The 14531-nt window shown below is 44.4% G+C and overlaps 1 protein-coding gene across 1 annotated transcript in view; it reads right to left on the reverse strand.

Annotated features, from left to right (window-relative positions):
• ADAMTS12 (ADAM metallopeptidase with thrombospondin type 1 motif 12) overlaps positions 1–14313 on the reverse strand; it is a 365944-nt gene extending 351631 nt beyond the window's left edge. The window contains exons 1-2 of the mRNA XM_025198488.1: positions 14073–14313; positions 3793–4154 (exon numbers count right to left, since the gene is read on the reverse strand). Coding sequence (XP_025054273.1) covers positions 3793–4154; positions 14073–14199 — 489 coding nt within the window. The 5' untranslated portion in view covers positions 14200–14313. The remainder of the gene's footprint in view (positions 1–3792; positions 4155–14072) is intronic.
• Positions 14314–14531: the final 218 nt, after the last annotated feature.

Raw genomic sequence — 14531 nt, forward strand, 5'->3', positions numbered from 1 at the left:
AGTAGAAGGCAAGGCAGAGTTGAACCTTATAGACATCCTTAGCCTTTGTATTTGCATCACTTTCTACTTGAACGATTGCTCCCTGCAAGTCCATTCACAGCTTGCCTTGTCAGATGCTATTGCTTATGAAAGTTTATGCATCTGAGTTAGTCTATACGGTGCAGCCCCGTCAAGTGCCAGCTGGTCAGAGATAAGGAGCTTGCTCACAGCTTATTGAAGAACAGCATCTTACCAACAGAACTAGTGGTGCTCGTTGTTCAGTTACACTTCTGCGTTTTCCTTTATCTTGCCAGGCCGCCCAACATGCTGGCAGAAAAGGAATGCCACTGACATTGCTGTCCGCTGTGTTTGAAAGCTGCAGTGTTATTTCAGCCAGATGGTGGACTTAGTCACCCTACCACAGTTTTTTGGAACACTCGACTCTGTCCTCCCACAGCTTCAAGTCATCTCAGAACTACCTCATGCCTTTGAAAATGGATCCATGGAGTTGTATGTGCTTTGCTCTGTAGGGCCCTTCCAAGTGAAAAGTAACATTTTCTGAAGTGCCCAAGTGACTTAAGAGCCAAACTCCCATAGCCTTTCACTGAAGCCCTTATGAAAATTTTACAGAGACCTACAGGTCAAGGTTCCATCTGCTTTGGATAGAACTTGCCAGGACCAACATTAAAGATGTTCGTCCTGACATGGAAGCCATGATGGCACTAGACCAGTGTTACTAGATCTGCCTGTCACTTTGGGGTGTGCTCATTTATTAGGGGTACATTTCTGGGGCCTCTAGAATTCTATCAATGTACTGCTTGTGTTACTTGTGTTTCTATATGGAGCTGTATTTCTCCTTTCTGCAAATCCTCACCCCCACTGGAGCTATCTTACAGGACTCAGGTTCATTGAGGCTGGGTTCCTCCAACTGCTGAATTGGTCAAACACACACACAGATTAATAGGGCATGCCCGAGTCAGGCCAAATTAGTCAGCCTGTCAGTGCAGACACACTCGTGTGTCTTGAACTCAGTTCATCCCTCATTTCAGCAGGGCAATAATAAAATGCAGTTAGACACCCATACACACACGCTAACAGGGTATGACTGAGCAGGCGGTGTCTGATCACCACTTTCAGCTGATGCCCTCATGTGCCGCAAAAAACTCAGCACATCCCAATCTCTTGTCACAATGGTCCTAGTAGTAACTCCCTTGATGAGCAGACCCCACTGCAGTATTGGGCAGTACAGGGATCTTTGCCTTAGGTAAAAGAAGTGTTGCTGCAGAGCAAATGGGGAGGTCAAGGGGAAGGAAGAGTACAACACCACATGGTCACTGCAAACAGGAGTGAGAAGAGAGAAGAGAAGGAAAGAGAGAGAGAAAAAGAGAGAGAGAGAGAGAGAGAGAGAGTATAGCAGCCCGCTTGACCATAAGTTATTTATTGCCAGGTATAGCCCAACTGCCTCTTTACAGCTGTAAAAAAGCTTCAACAAATTGGTCCCCAGTGTTAAAATTAGTCAGAAAACATGGACAATCAAAAACTTCAGTCCCACAGACAATGATTATGAGCAATATTCTGCATCTTTAAACATAATGCATTTAGAAAAACATCTTTAAGAAATGTGCAAATATTTGTCTACAATTTTGTGCTATTCCAAGAGCCCCAATTTCCTTTACACCAGACCTTGTTTGTGTTACTTTTCACATATGTTCAGGACATTTTAGAAGTTCAAGGTTTCTACAGTATTTGAACAGGAAGGAATTTCTTAACATATCAATTGATTGGCTGGAAAAGGAAATTCTTCACAGATGTTCATCTCATCCCAATGTGTTCAAACACAAGAGGCAATTCAGGCTTGAAAGCCTCATTTACCAGGCCCTTGTAAACTCAAGACACATGCACACAGTCCTCACTGGCATTGTTTCTTTTCAGTGACAAACTACAAAGGGGCTCATAAGGCACAAACAGAACTGCTGCTCCATTGCAACTCATGCAGAGTGCTGTGGGTTACAATGGGATCCCCTTGACTCAACAGAAATTCTCTGTTGGGTCCTGGGGTTTGGGGAATCCAGCTGCTGTTTAGAGTGGCTGGGAGCCTGCAGCCAGAGCCTGCAGCCACTTTCCCCTAGCAACACCCCTCCCTCCTCCCAGCCCCAGATGTTTTCAGAATGGGAGGGGGGAAAAGGGAGCAGAGAGCTTGTTCTGGGGGGGGCCCCACAGCCAGCACAGGAGGGTGGAGGCTGTTGGAGGACCCCTTCCCCCTTCCCTCCCCTCACTGCAGACTGAACTCCCCCTGCTCCTTTTTTCCCCTCCCATTTTGAAAACTTTGCAGGGGCTGAGTGGCAGTATAGACACAAGTTACTGAAGCGGCTCCATTTTGGAGCATCTTCATTTGAACCCTCGTGCAATGGGGAAGGGGAGGGAAGCAGGGGCAGGGGCACTCAGTGACTTTCCTGCTGTACTTGTGGATTTGGTGCAGCTGATGAGGAGTGTCTGAGAAAAGTCACTCCTATTGGGGTTACAGAGCTGGTTATATACATAGCTTTACTCTGCCTGTTTGATTTTCCAGAGGTGAATAACTTGGACTGTTGCCGATTAAACTCTTCCCATGCATAAAGACAACAGGAATGGCTTGGTGCTGGATTGGTTCCTTTTCAAGAGCTATCATTTTTCACTTAGGAAGATCATTTTGCTCATAGGAGTTAGAGGGTTACACGCTCCACAGATTCTGTAGGCCAAGGGCATTGTATACACCAGAGGCTTCTTGCTTCCTTCCATTCCTGCTCCTAATAAACTCCGTGCGCCACCCTTCACTCATCATTATTTCAAGGACTCCCTGCAAGCCTTCTGTCCAATATACCTGTGGTTCTGCATGCCCCTTCAAACCTGCTTTCCTCTCCCCCTTAGTAAGGGCCACCAGTCCCTGTGTGCTAAGCCAGGTGGGCCTTAGGGACTTTCCAAGCCTTACTCATTCCCTCCCTTCCTTCCTTTAACCTCCATCCCTATTCTTATTCCCTTCCTCTGCTTCTGGGAGAAAGGTCTCTCAGGGTGTCAATTTTAAACTATATCAGAAAGATGAATAGAACTAAAAGGAAAGGCTCTTTTTGGAGGAGTGGTGGGAGTTAAGTTTCCACCATTAAGCTGTTATGTGATCAAGAAAGAGTTATAGAGATTGTTGAAATTGAAATTCTGCTAACCAGATGTTAAGGACTTCAAATGTTTCCCCTCTTTCATACCATCTTCCAAATCCCACCCCCTCCCTGCAATTAATAGGATGCAGTCCATTGATGCCAAGAACATTTCCTGAAATTGTGGAATGAATCAAATGTGGCATTCAAAAAGCTAGCACATTCCAGGCAGTCAGAGAAATGTCATCTGACCTTGCTTTGCTAGGCCAATTAGCAACCAAAATCCTTTTTTGTTTGCATCAAATTCATCGGAAGGCCTGCAGTATGAAAAATGAAATGAAAACCTCTATAAGATTTTATGAAGTTTCCAGCACATCTGAGCTTCAGCAAGAAAAAGTATTTAGTCTCCCAACCCCAAACTAAACCTGAGCACATGGGGAAATGCAAGATTTTAAAGAGCTTCAAAGTTTAGAACTCCCCTTGCTGAGCCAGCAAAGAAGTGTAGATTAGGTTCAAGACTGGATAAAACTTCAAGCTAATTCTTATTCACATGATATGAAGTGCTATTTTGGTACAGTCCAACTAATCCATCTACTTTTTAGTTGCATACACGATTCTTTTTAGCTCTGAAAAAAAATAAAATAAAAATTATCACAGCACCATGAAGCAAAGTCACATCACTCACCAGGCCATTACAAGTGCTGATCACTGCAGTCCCATGTCCATCGTCTGGATGCAGTACCACGCCAATAAAGTGACATGAAGTTCCTGAGCGAGGCACAACTTTTGCACCAGTGTAGTTCCCATATCTCCTTTCCAGTACATAGTTATTGGAAAGAAATTCTTCATTAACAGTCAAGTTAAAAAACAGGTTCTTCTCCTTGTGGCTAATTTTATAATATACAAAATTTTCCTTTTGACTGAGGTCTCTTTTTCTCCTGGCACTTGAAGTATGATGCTGCAAATTGTAGGAGAGAAAACACCCATTCACATCTACTTTTGTAGGTCCAACCACGTGGTATTCTTGCAGCGCCTTGATAAAGTGCTCTAGAAAAATGCAGAAGGGACATTTTAGTTTGTGTCACTACAGGGATCAAGTTTTTTAAATAGGGAACTCCTTGGGGGAGGAGTGCGATTCATCACCCCATTTCACTGGCATAGAGTGGTGCTATGCACCACTACGGATTACCAGCCCGAGCACTTTAACAGCTTCTTATTTAGGCATTCTTAGTCTCCCATTTTAATGCTTACTCTGAGGCTAGGGACAGACATTACATGTAAGTCAGTTTAAGTGATCAGAAACTGGTTTAAACCTGTAACAGAATAGATGTTCAGTGCACATAAGCCAGTTTGAAAATGGCTGAAACCAGTTTGAGCTAAAACCTGGTTGAATGTAGTATCACACTTAACTGATTTGGCTCAACCCAGTTTATGCAAGGTCTGTCCCAGACCCCTTGCTGGTTTAAAATAAACCAGACTCCCCCAGCATCCTGGCATGCTCTCTGCTCCACAGCAAGGCTGACTCCTCCTCTCTGCTCCCTAGCCAGAGCTCTAGCAGAGACTGCTGACACAGCAGGGTCTGCCTGGCTTCCCCCTGCCCTCCCACCCCCCTCCCCCCACTCTGCTTGCTGGATAAGCAGGAATCTCCCCCTCCCTCCCACAGCATGGACCCTAGCCCCACAGACCCTAGGCATGTGGTATGCTAGGTAATACTGAGAGGTGTCCGTGTGTGAGTATTTCCAATTTCACTGGGACAGGCAGACAGAACAGTGACCACTTAGAGCTTTTTTGGAGCTAATCACCAGGTCACCTAGTAAATTGTTTAAGAAGAGCTGAATTAATAGAGAGGCTATTGTTTTGCTGATGAGGTGATAAACAGTTATCAGCTCCCTGCTGGCTTGCTCGCCTGTCAGTTTGCTGTAGACAGTATAAAGAAGCAGGTAGGGAGATTGAAAAGCTCCGTATCATCAACCAGTGCATGCACTGCACACACCTCCTTGCCTCAGAGTGCTAGCAGGGGGCTGGCAACACTCCCACTCCTTGAACAGCCAGTGGGAAAAAGCCTGGGATGGTCCAGGCAGGCCTCCCTGGCCATGCCCTGCCTCAGCTCAGTACTGTGTAAGGGAAGGGAGGGCTGCTCTAGCACCCCCTAGCTTCTAGCCTGAGCCACTGCAGGCATGTGCCTGAATTTCCTCAGTCCAGAGAAAATATCTGTTCAGTTATAAACTGGTTCAGCCTAGCCAGGTTAGACTAACCTGCAAAGATTGCATTAATTCAGGCTCAGGCATTTTTAATGTCTGTCCCTAGCCTGAAAGTTTAAAAGATCTTTAAGAAAAAATGTATGGGCTTAGGAGAGGTGGAGGAGGGGACTCCCCTGGGTAAGGGGCAGAGGAGAGGGGAGGTGAGAGGAGTCAGAAAGGAGACTGGGAAGAAAATCTTTTTGATGGAGGAAATGAATTGGGGTTGGGGCGCATGGTTGTGTGATTGTAGTGGGGTAGCACTGGAATTGGGGTTGGGAAGCATGGTTGTGTGATTGTAGTGGGGTAGCACTCTCCTAGGCGAGAAGCCGAGGAGCTGGAGTGGGATGTTTTGAATTGTGGGGGTATTATGGTAGGAGTTTGTTTTCTTATACTATAATATTTTATTCTGGTTTTATAAGCTATTTTGTCTTTAGCATATATCTCTAATAAATAAATGCAAACATACATAAAGCAGAATTTTAGAATTCAGAAGACACCAAGCACTAGATTATAGCATCATAACAAAGTTAAAATATGGCCTAAATTACTTCACCATGAGCTCAGTTTTACTCTCTCATGCCAGCAGCAATGCTTATTATTCTATATCTGTATTACCTTAGTGCCTAGGCTCCTTAATCATAGACAAGAACCCCACTGTGATGGTGTCATGGCTCAGGGTCCCCAAGGATGGCAGTGATGCCCCTAGGGCTCTGTGACCATGCCAGCTTCACCCTGTGGGCACCTTCTACTCTTTCCTGCCATGTCTTGTTGATTAAGATAATAGATAGGAGGCTGCCCTCAAGTTGCTAGGCAGTCATAGTCCTGATGGACCCCACTAAATCCTGTGGATTCTTAGACCCCTTGCTAGGTCCTGTTCTAAGTAGGTGCCTTGCTAGATACCCCAAGGCTTATGGGCTAGATGCATGGCTCCAAAACAAATAAAAAACAAATCATCACTCATTTACCACACCCCATGCCTCACAGGTGATATTTAAACAACCTCACCAAAAAGGGATGATTTGGCCTAACTCGGCCTTCTGTTATCACTAGGTCCCTGACCCCTGTCTCCATGCCTTCTGACGCTGGGCTTTCTATGCCCCATCTCCACACCCCCTGGCACTGGGCTCTCTGGTGCACCCTCACTGGCCTCTCTATACCCTGTCTCTGGTGAACCACATGGTAGTGTTGTAGCAAAACCCCCAGTTTTTCTTGTTTTTTTTCCCTTTAAAATGCATTCCCTCCGCTTCCCCAAGCATTTCTGACTTTTTCTCCCTCTCTATTCCCTATAGATAAGTATAAGTGAGCTAAGACATAGGATAAGCTTCAACATTTTATTTTGGTAGCAAGTTGTATTTGTTTTGTTTTTTCTCCTTCTTTATATTGTATAATTATGTTTATATTGATTTTTACTGTTCTATATTCCCATTTTACTGATACTATAGGATTTACACCTACATATGTAAGTTAGCATAAGTCATGTCAAGTTTCCATTTTGTTTGTCATGCCCTGGTATAACCTATGTCTTAACTGTGACTCATATCTAACCAGTCTCATGTAAATTGGTTTCTGAATGAATGAGGGTGCTTGAGAGACAATGGCAGTAGGTCTAAAAATAGCTCCCTCCGAATGACCAAACCATCAAAACCAATACCTGGACCAACAACCCAGCCCTTGGAACCAGCCTGAGCATTCAAGAAACAAAAGATGAGGCAACCTACCATTGTGCCAAGGCTGCACATGCTCAGTAAGAACACCTGGAGCCCTCCGGAACAGGACTGACATTGCCTGGACAGTCTCCCCATAGGAGATCATAGGTAGCCTGCCCCCTAAAAAAAGGGGTAGTGAAGACTGACTCCTTAGGACACCCTCCATCTGGACCAGCATCATGCCACACCATCTATTCCCCCAGAGGCCCTGCCAGCAACCCACCTCTGAACAACACCTGCTGGACAAAGACCCCTTTCCAGCCTCGATAGATAGCCAACACCCCCACCCCCTCTTCAACCAAGGACTTGGATTCCATTTCTCTTCCCTACCTGAAGTGTGTGAGGGTGTGAGCAATTGTGTCACACCCTCCTGTCTAACAGCTCAATATCGAGATCCTGAGAGTTGGCTTGACCCCACAAGGCAACAGTTAGCCCCAATGAGGCCTCCTCCTCCCCAATAAGCCTCATCCCGGTCCACTGGTACAAATAATAACATAAATACGAGCCCCTGGACTACAACATAACAATGACACTGAAGGCCACACTCTGCCCCTTTAAGAAGGCAAGCTTCTTCCTCAGCAATGTGTGCCTTGTAGCCCCAGGTACTTTAGGAGTTCCTAGAGCCCATCAATCTTACCAACAGCAGAACAGGCAAACAAGCATCTTCAAGTAGCTTTTCTGCAAGAGCTCCTTCTCCCCAGCTGCTGCCAGAGAACTAACTGCCACCAGCCCCACCCTTGCAGCTTATATGTGCCCAGGGTCCTGACACCTTCTGGTCAGCTGACTGGGTGCAGGTGCTAGCTAATTCCCTCATTAGACTGCTGCCAAGGCTACCTGCAGCTGTGGAGCCCTGCATAGCTCCCAGGGCCCTCTAGCTTAGCTGCTTCTGCTCATAAAGAAGCAGGGACACCTTAGTGTTTTGCATCAGATGCGTGCTGCACAGACAGGATAATGATAGTTCCTGTAAGCCCCAGACACAATGCGCAACAGATGGATGCAGACAGACAGAAAGGAGAGTCAGATGCGTGCTGCACAGACAGGATATTGATAGTTCCTGTAAACCCCAGACACAATGCACAACAGATGGATGCAGACAGACAGAAAGGAGAGCATGAGGCAAGAGAGAATGTGATCCCAGCTGCATTGTGTAAGGGATCCTGTGGCTAGTGCTCTCAGTCCCTCCCATAAAGTACAGTCTCCCCTCAGCTCCTACTAATTCTGGCAGGGATCAGGGGTGCCATCTTTTCTCCTCAAGCTCTGTGCCTGGAATATATGAATACAAGCTTGTATTTGTGCATTTGAAACCATTCAAGGAAGTTTTTACATCAACATTATACGAATGATGATGTATGTCTCTTGCCTTACTGTGAGATGGGTGAAGTCATCATGACTCTCTTGCCTATTTTCTTCAGGGAGGAAGGAAAACATTTCCTCAATCTTAGCTGACAACAATGTAATAAGAGACCTTTAGCTTCAACCTCTCCTGAGTGCTGTTTGGAGACATATTACTGAGTACCGGCCACTTTACAGGGTAATTAGGCATGAACAGAACATGCTGTAGTACACCTGCAGAAATTAATTATGAAACAAAATATGTATAGGAGCAAAGGGAATGAAACTACACTACAATAAAGTGCAAATAGAAAGGGTGAAAGATACTCCTTGTCGGTAATCAGCTTAACTGAGAGGTTAGCATAGATATTAGACCACGTCTGTCAGCTCTGTGGTAAGACTCCTGTCTTATCTGATCTGAAATCAAAGACAAGAGATGTAACTTCTTAGTGTCCAGTGGTTGGTTTGCGGAACAGTAATCAATTGTTTAAAGGTCAAGCTGGGCAACCAATTGTGAAAAATGTCACTTCCAAAAGCATGCATGGTTGACAATGACGGTTACCACTATATATGTGAAGGAGCTGGTATAACATTTGGTTATAACATTTTGCTGTGGGTTCAAACCCTCCTTTGGAGTCAGCTGACCCACAGATGATCCAACGGTAACTGGATACCAGGTCATTTGAGGACTCAGAGGAAGACAAGCCTAAAGCTTACCATGTTACTCCCATGAGCACTGTAAGCTTCAAACTGGTGTGCCTTACCTACTTAAGCCCAACAAGCTGAGAGGCTCAGGTGGCCCCTTGACCATGAAACAAATACTAAGGGGTTGCATACAAATTACTGTTTCTACCTCCCCAGTTAATCCTTACCACGCCATCAATCTGTGTGAGTTAGGGGACCTGCTGTTCACAGTGGCATGACATACCCTAACACAATGTGTAACATATTCCCGTGGTATGTGTTCAGAGGGTTTACATCACCTATAAGGTATCAGTCCGATACAGGGAAGGGGCTGGAAAACAGACAACTAGGGTGGTTCTCTTCTGAATTACTTTTAACACAACAGTAAATTGAAGATAAATAATGATTTAAAGATAGAAAACTGCAAATAGACGAATACTAAAACCTCGCCATTTAACTTTCTCTGTAAATTCCCCCAGGGAATTTCTCTATAAATTCCCCCTCAACACACATATTTTGCACTAATAAGGATTACTGGACCCTTGCATAATGCTCAGCTTTAATTGCACTGGACAGACTGCTGACTGTGATGCCCAGTACTCTGGCTACGGATTTTCAATTCTGAGGCAGGAGAAAGTGAAGCCCCCAAGTCCCTGTGGCAGGCTGAGATTGTGACACCTATACTAAGCCATAGCAGGATTTTTCCCAGTTCCCCTGATACTTTCTGTCCTCCTGAACAGGGATAGCAACCCAAGTATTTCTGAGGAAGGCAGGACAAGCCAGTCGTTCTTCTCTAGTGAGCGGGCTTTCTCTTTTGATCTCTAGCTTGGCATTTTCCTTGTAAAATCCTCACAGACAGCATTCAAGATATTAAATCCTCTGCATCAGCAACAGTAGAGAGTGGACTTGGAAAGTTACTGCATCTTCTCCATTCTGCTGGAGCTCCTCAAAGCTGCAATTTTGTTCCTCTTCAGCCTCCTCTCCATCCTTCCCCTGGCAGAAAGATCCTTGCTCCAGTTCTAAGCTGATTTAATCAGAAGGCATCTTCAGGATTTGCAAGCCAGGACAGTATTTTTCAACTGAAATTCTGAAGATGATTGTGGCCTTATTGGCTGGACAGGAAATGCCAACAGGAGGGCTTGCACTGCTATAACTAGAGCCAAAAATCAGTGTGCCACTGTGGTCAGTTTTTGTCCTGGAGTTATTGCATTTATCATGAGTGCCTTTCTGTGCAAGGTTGGCATGACTCACTAGCAAATGGTAGACACACTGGTGTTTACACAAGCAATTCTTGAAAAGTACCTCACCTGCAGATTAGTTTAGGACACCATGATTGTGACAATCTTCAAGAAATTACAGAAGGATCACCTTGCTGTCCACCACAGGAAAGATCGTTGTGAGAACCCTCCTAAGCCATCTACTTCTATTTGCTGAAAAGCTCCTCCTGGAATCCCAGTGTGGGTTTAGGGCATCAAGAGACACAACTGACATGATCTTCACAGCTCACCAGCTGGAGGAAAAATGCTGGGAACAACATAAACCTCTCTACATGGTCTTCTTTGATCTCAGAAAAGGCTTCAACTCTCAAGCAAGAACCACTGTGGAGGATCCTTCTGAAGTATGGATGCCCATCAAAATATGTCACCGCTACATCATCACTCCAATGCTCTTCTCGATATTTCTTACCATGATGCTACATCTGAACACCAACAAGCTTCCAGTCAGAGTGGAGCTAAAGTACTGAATGAACAGTAAACTGTGTAACCTCAGCCAACTCCAAACCAAAACCACCTTGACCTGAATCATCGAGCTCCAGTACACTGATGATGGTTTGTCTGTGCTCACTTGAAAGCAGACCTTCAGGCAATCATCAACGTCTTTACTGAGGCACTCAAGAAAATGGGACTGATGCTTAACATTCAGAAACTAAGATCCTCCATCAACAAGCTCTTAATGAGCAGTCTCCAGCTCCAGTAATTCAGATTCACAGTAAACTCTGGAGGACACAGTATTTCCTATACCTTGGAATCCATCTCTGTTACAGAAGGCTGATACTGATGAAGAAATCCAACATCACCTCAAATATGCAAGTGCACCCTTTGAATGCCTGAGGAAACAGGTGGTTTAAGATTGCGACATCAGATCCAAAACGAAGCTCATGGGTTATCATTGTTATCAAGTAGTTGTTGTCCCCACCTTCCTGTACAGAGCTGAGATACAGACAATGTACAGGAGACACTTCAAGTTGCTGGAGAAGTACCATCAAGACTGCCTGCAGAAGCTCCTTTGAATCCAGTGGGGAGACAGACACACCAATGTTAGTGTCCTCTTGCAACCACACACCATAATCAGTGAGGCACTGCTCATCCAACATCAATTTTGCCAGGCCAGCCATATCTTCTAGATACCCAACTCCTGACTCCCAAACCAAGTTTTATTCTCCCAGCTCAGTCAAGGCATATGCTCAAGCGGATAGCAGAGAAAGTGCTTCAAGGACATCCTCAAAGCCAGCTTGAAAAAATGCAGCATCAATATCCATTTGTGGGAGACTATCATCCAGGACTGCCCCAAATGGAGGGAGAGTCTGCTGCAAAGGTCTCAATATTTTGAAACTTACTGACGACAACAGGAGATGGAAAAACAGGAGCAGTAGAAACAGCATGTTGTGAACCAAACCAAGAACCCAGAGTCACCCACCCCACACAGAAACTTGTGCCCAAGCTGCAACAGTCTGTTGATCCCAGGTAGGCCTCATTAACCATCTTTTGACCCACAGATAAAACCTTGGCTGTGAGAGATTTCCAATGAGTTTAGGTGCTGGTTTGGTAGGTTGCAGACATGTTTGCTTGTCTTTTAAACTGTTGGGGGTTTTTTGTCTCTTCTTTTGCAGTATGCAGTCAAATCTCAATGACTGCATACTTGTATTGAAAATTATGGTGCACAAAATGCTGACAAATGCACAGAGTAAGCAAATGGAAACAGAGACAAATATTTGCTTTCTTAAATGATCTGGACTCTGAGTGGTGACTCATGTAACATGAGAGAATCAGAGACTTTCACGCAGAAAGATATGTTTTAAGTTGATAAAGTCCCTTTACAAGAAGAGATACTTTATCACTTGCCATTGTTGCACCCTGGCTTCAAGTTTCCAACATGTCTTTGGCACTGCTTCACCCCTGACTTCCTTTGACCCATGTGGATAGCAGACAGGTCATTGTCCATTGTCATCGTCTGTTTCTGGAGGGAGCCCCTCAGGGCTAGAGAAAGACTAAGTGTACTTAGCTCTAAGTGTACTTGGAGAATCCAGAGGAACAGAAGATCCACCCAGAGGGAATATGAATTCAAATACACTTTCAGCATTTAACAATAGCTCTTCTTAAATGTCGGTTTCACACGCCCAGTAAGCCACACTTGCTCCGGGCACTTACTGAATAGAATATCTGTAGTCACTTCGGCGAGATGAGAGGCTCGGTTTAGCTTATTTCTTGAATCTCCTTTCTGATTGTGATAACACTTCAGTCTTATCACTGCATCAATCCACTAAACTGAATCCTCTTCTCTTTCCCAGCAGCAAACAACTGTAAGTCAGGTTGGGATTTTTGTTTATTCAAAACCATTTTTAGACTCTTAGAAAAAATAGAGAGCTTTTGATATAAAATATGCATTTATATTCTACATCCATTTCCCAGGGCCTGGGAAAGCAACAATCACCTCTTCCTGATCTTCCTAACCTACCCCTCTTCCTCTTATTGTCACCAAGACAAATGATCATTTCTACTGGTTTTTCCTGCAGCCAATGATAAACTCCAAGGTAATGTGTTGCTTAGTCCTTGGCCAATTTATTTATCCAGTTGTTTTTTTCATAAGGCCTGAGACATTTAGGTGATTTTTCTCCCCAGTGCCCAATCTCTTAATTGTCAGGATGAAGCCTGGAGACTAGACTAGAAAACCATTTTCAGAATGTGAAATTTTCCTCATCTCCCACTCTCCTACTGTGCTGAGGCTTTCCCCAGCATCAGTGTTCCCAAACCTGTGGTCTTTTAACTTAGAGATTGGTTTTTCAGATTGTCCAAAACCTTGCAGAAGTATTAATCAGTTACACAAGGAAGGCCAGGTAACACCATTACCCCATTTTCTAAGAGTTATGTCAATCTATACAGCTGAGATGTCTCTTCCTACCCCACACCACACCACAACTGAAACTTTTCACTCAGATACAGTCCAGGGGCTTAATTTCCCCTCCTCACTGGAAAGAAATAACCACAATTGATTTAGCATTCAGAGGGAGGCAATCTGGGTTCCAAATGGCTGTATTTCTTCTCTAATACGGGGTACTGCAGCATAGCATTGCAGAGGTTTCTATGTAGAAGAGAAGGTACATTTACAGGACACTGAACTTCCTAAATTTTATGATGATATAGGCTTTTAGATAAGTGACTCTTAAGATTAAATGTATAATGCAATATGTTTCAGCAATAGACTTTTCAACTGTAATCTAACCTCATTGCTTCCAGAAAATAACAGAACTACCCAGTCTGAGCTGTCAGCATTGTGCATTATTGGTATCAAGTTTAAAATCAAAAGTTGCAAGCTCTTTGTCTCAAAAGTGTGACAAGGAGAGTGCCACAAGTTTATATTCCAAAATGCTGTGAGCTACTTTAGTCAATGGTACATTGCAGGATCAAAGAAAAAATGCAACTCATACAGCCCCTTGCAAGGTTTAGTCTTCAGTGTGTGCATAAAGTTGGAAAGCAGCAAGTCTGACTTGGTGAAAATAAATCAATCACAGAGCTACTTGGAAGTTAGATACTCTAAAAGTAATGAAACACTGTGCAAATACAGAAGCAGAGGTTTCAGCAGACACTGCATACAAAGGAATAAACTGAACCTCTTTACTTAGAGCTTTGTGACCCCGGGTTGTTTCCATCAGGAGCATGGGGAGAAAGGATGCCAAGTTTAGAGTTAAACACAACTGTTTAATTAAAATGAGAGCAGCCACTGACCTTGCTTCTTGTCTGGATAGAAAAATCTGCCCGGTGGAGGATTTCTACCATAGCAGAGCACTGGAATGTGAAGGAACTGAACCCAAAAGGAAAAGTTTGCAATCCAGCTTCTCTGGACACATGGCATGTTTTAGTTGGGGGAAACAATACAGTGGACTCAGCGTATTTAGCAAACTCCTAGCTGGAGAGGAAAGTGTAAAGTTGCATGGCAGGCGGTAGAGGGAAATTAATGCGGAGAGAAAGCTTCTTCGTACAGAAAGGGCAGAGCAGCTTTTCCTGAAAAGGGGAGTGATTAGAAATCCGGTGTCTGATTTCTGCAGGGGGAGGAAGGAGGGCTCAGTAAGGAAGTCATTTCCAGGGAATCCCTCATTCACTGACAGCCTTATGCTAATACATTCATGTCAGTTCTCATGAACCTTACTCTCCAGTGCTCGAGTGGCTGATCCTGCCTGGGAGAGG

Source organism: Alligator sinensis, unplaced genomic scaffold (genome assembly GCF_000455745.1).
Source record: "Alligator sinensis unplaced genomic scaffold, ASM45574v1 scaffold347_1, whole genome shotgun sequence".
Lineage (NCBI taxonomy): Eukaryota > Metazoa > Chordata > Crocodylia > Alligatoridae > Alligator > Alligator sinensis.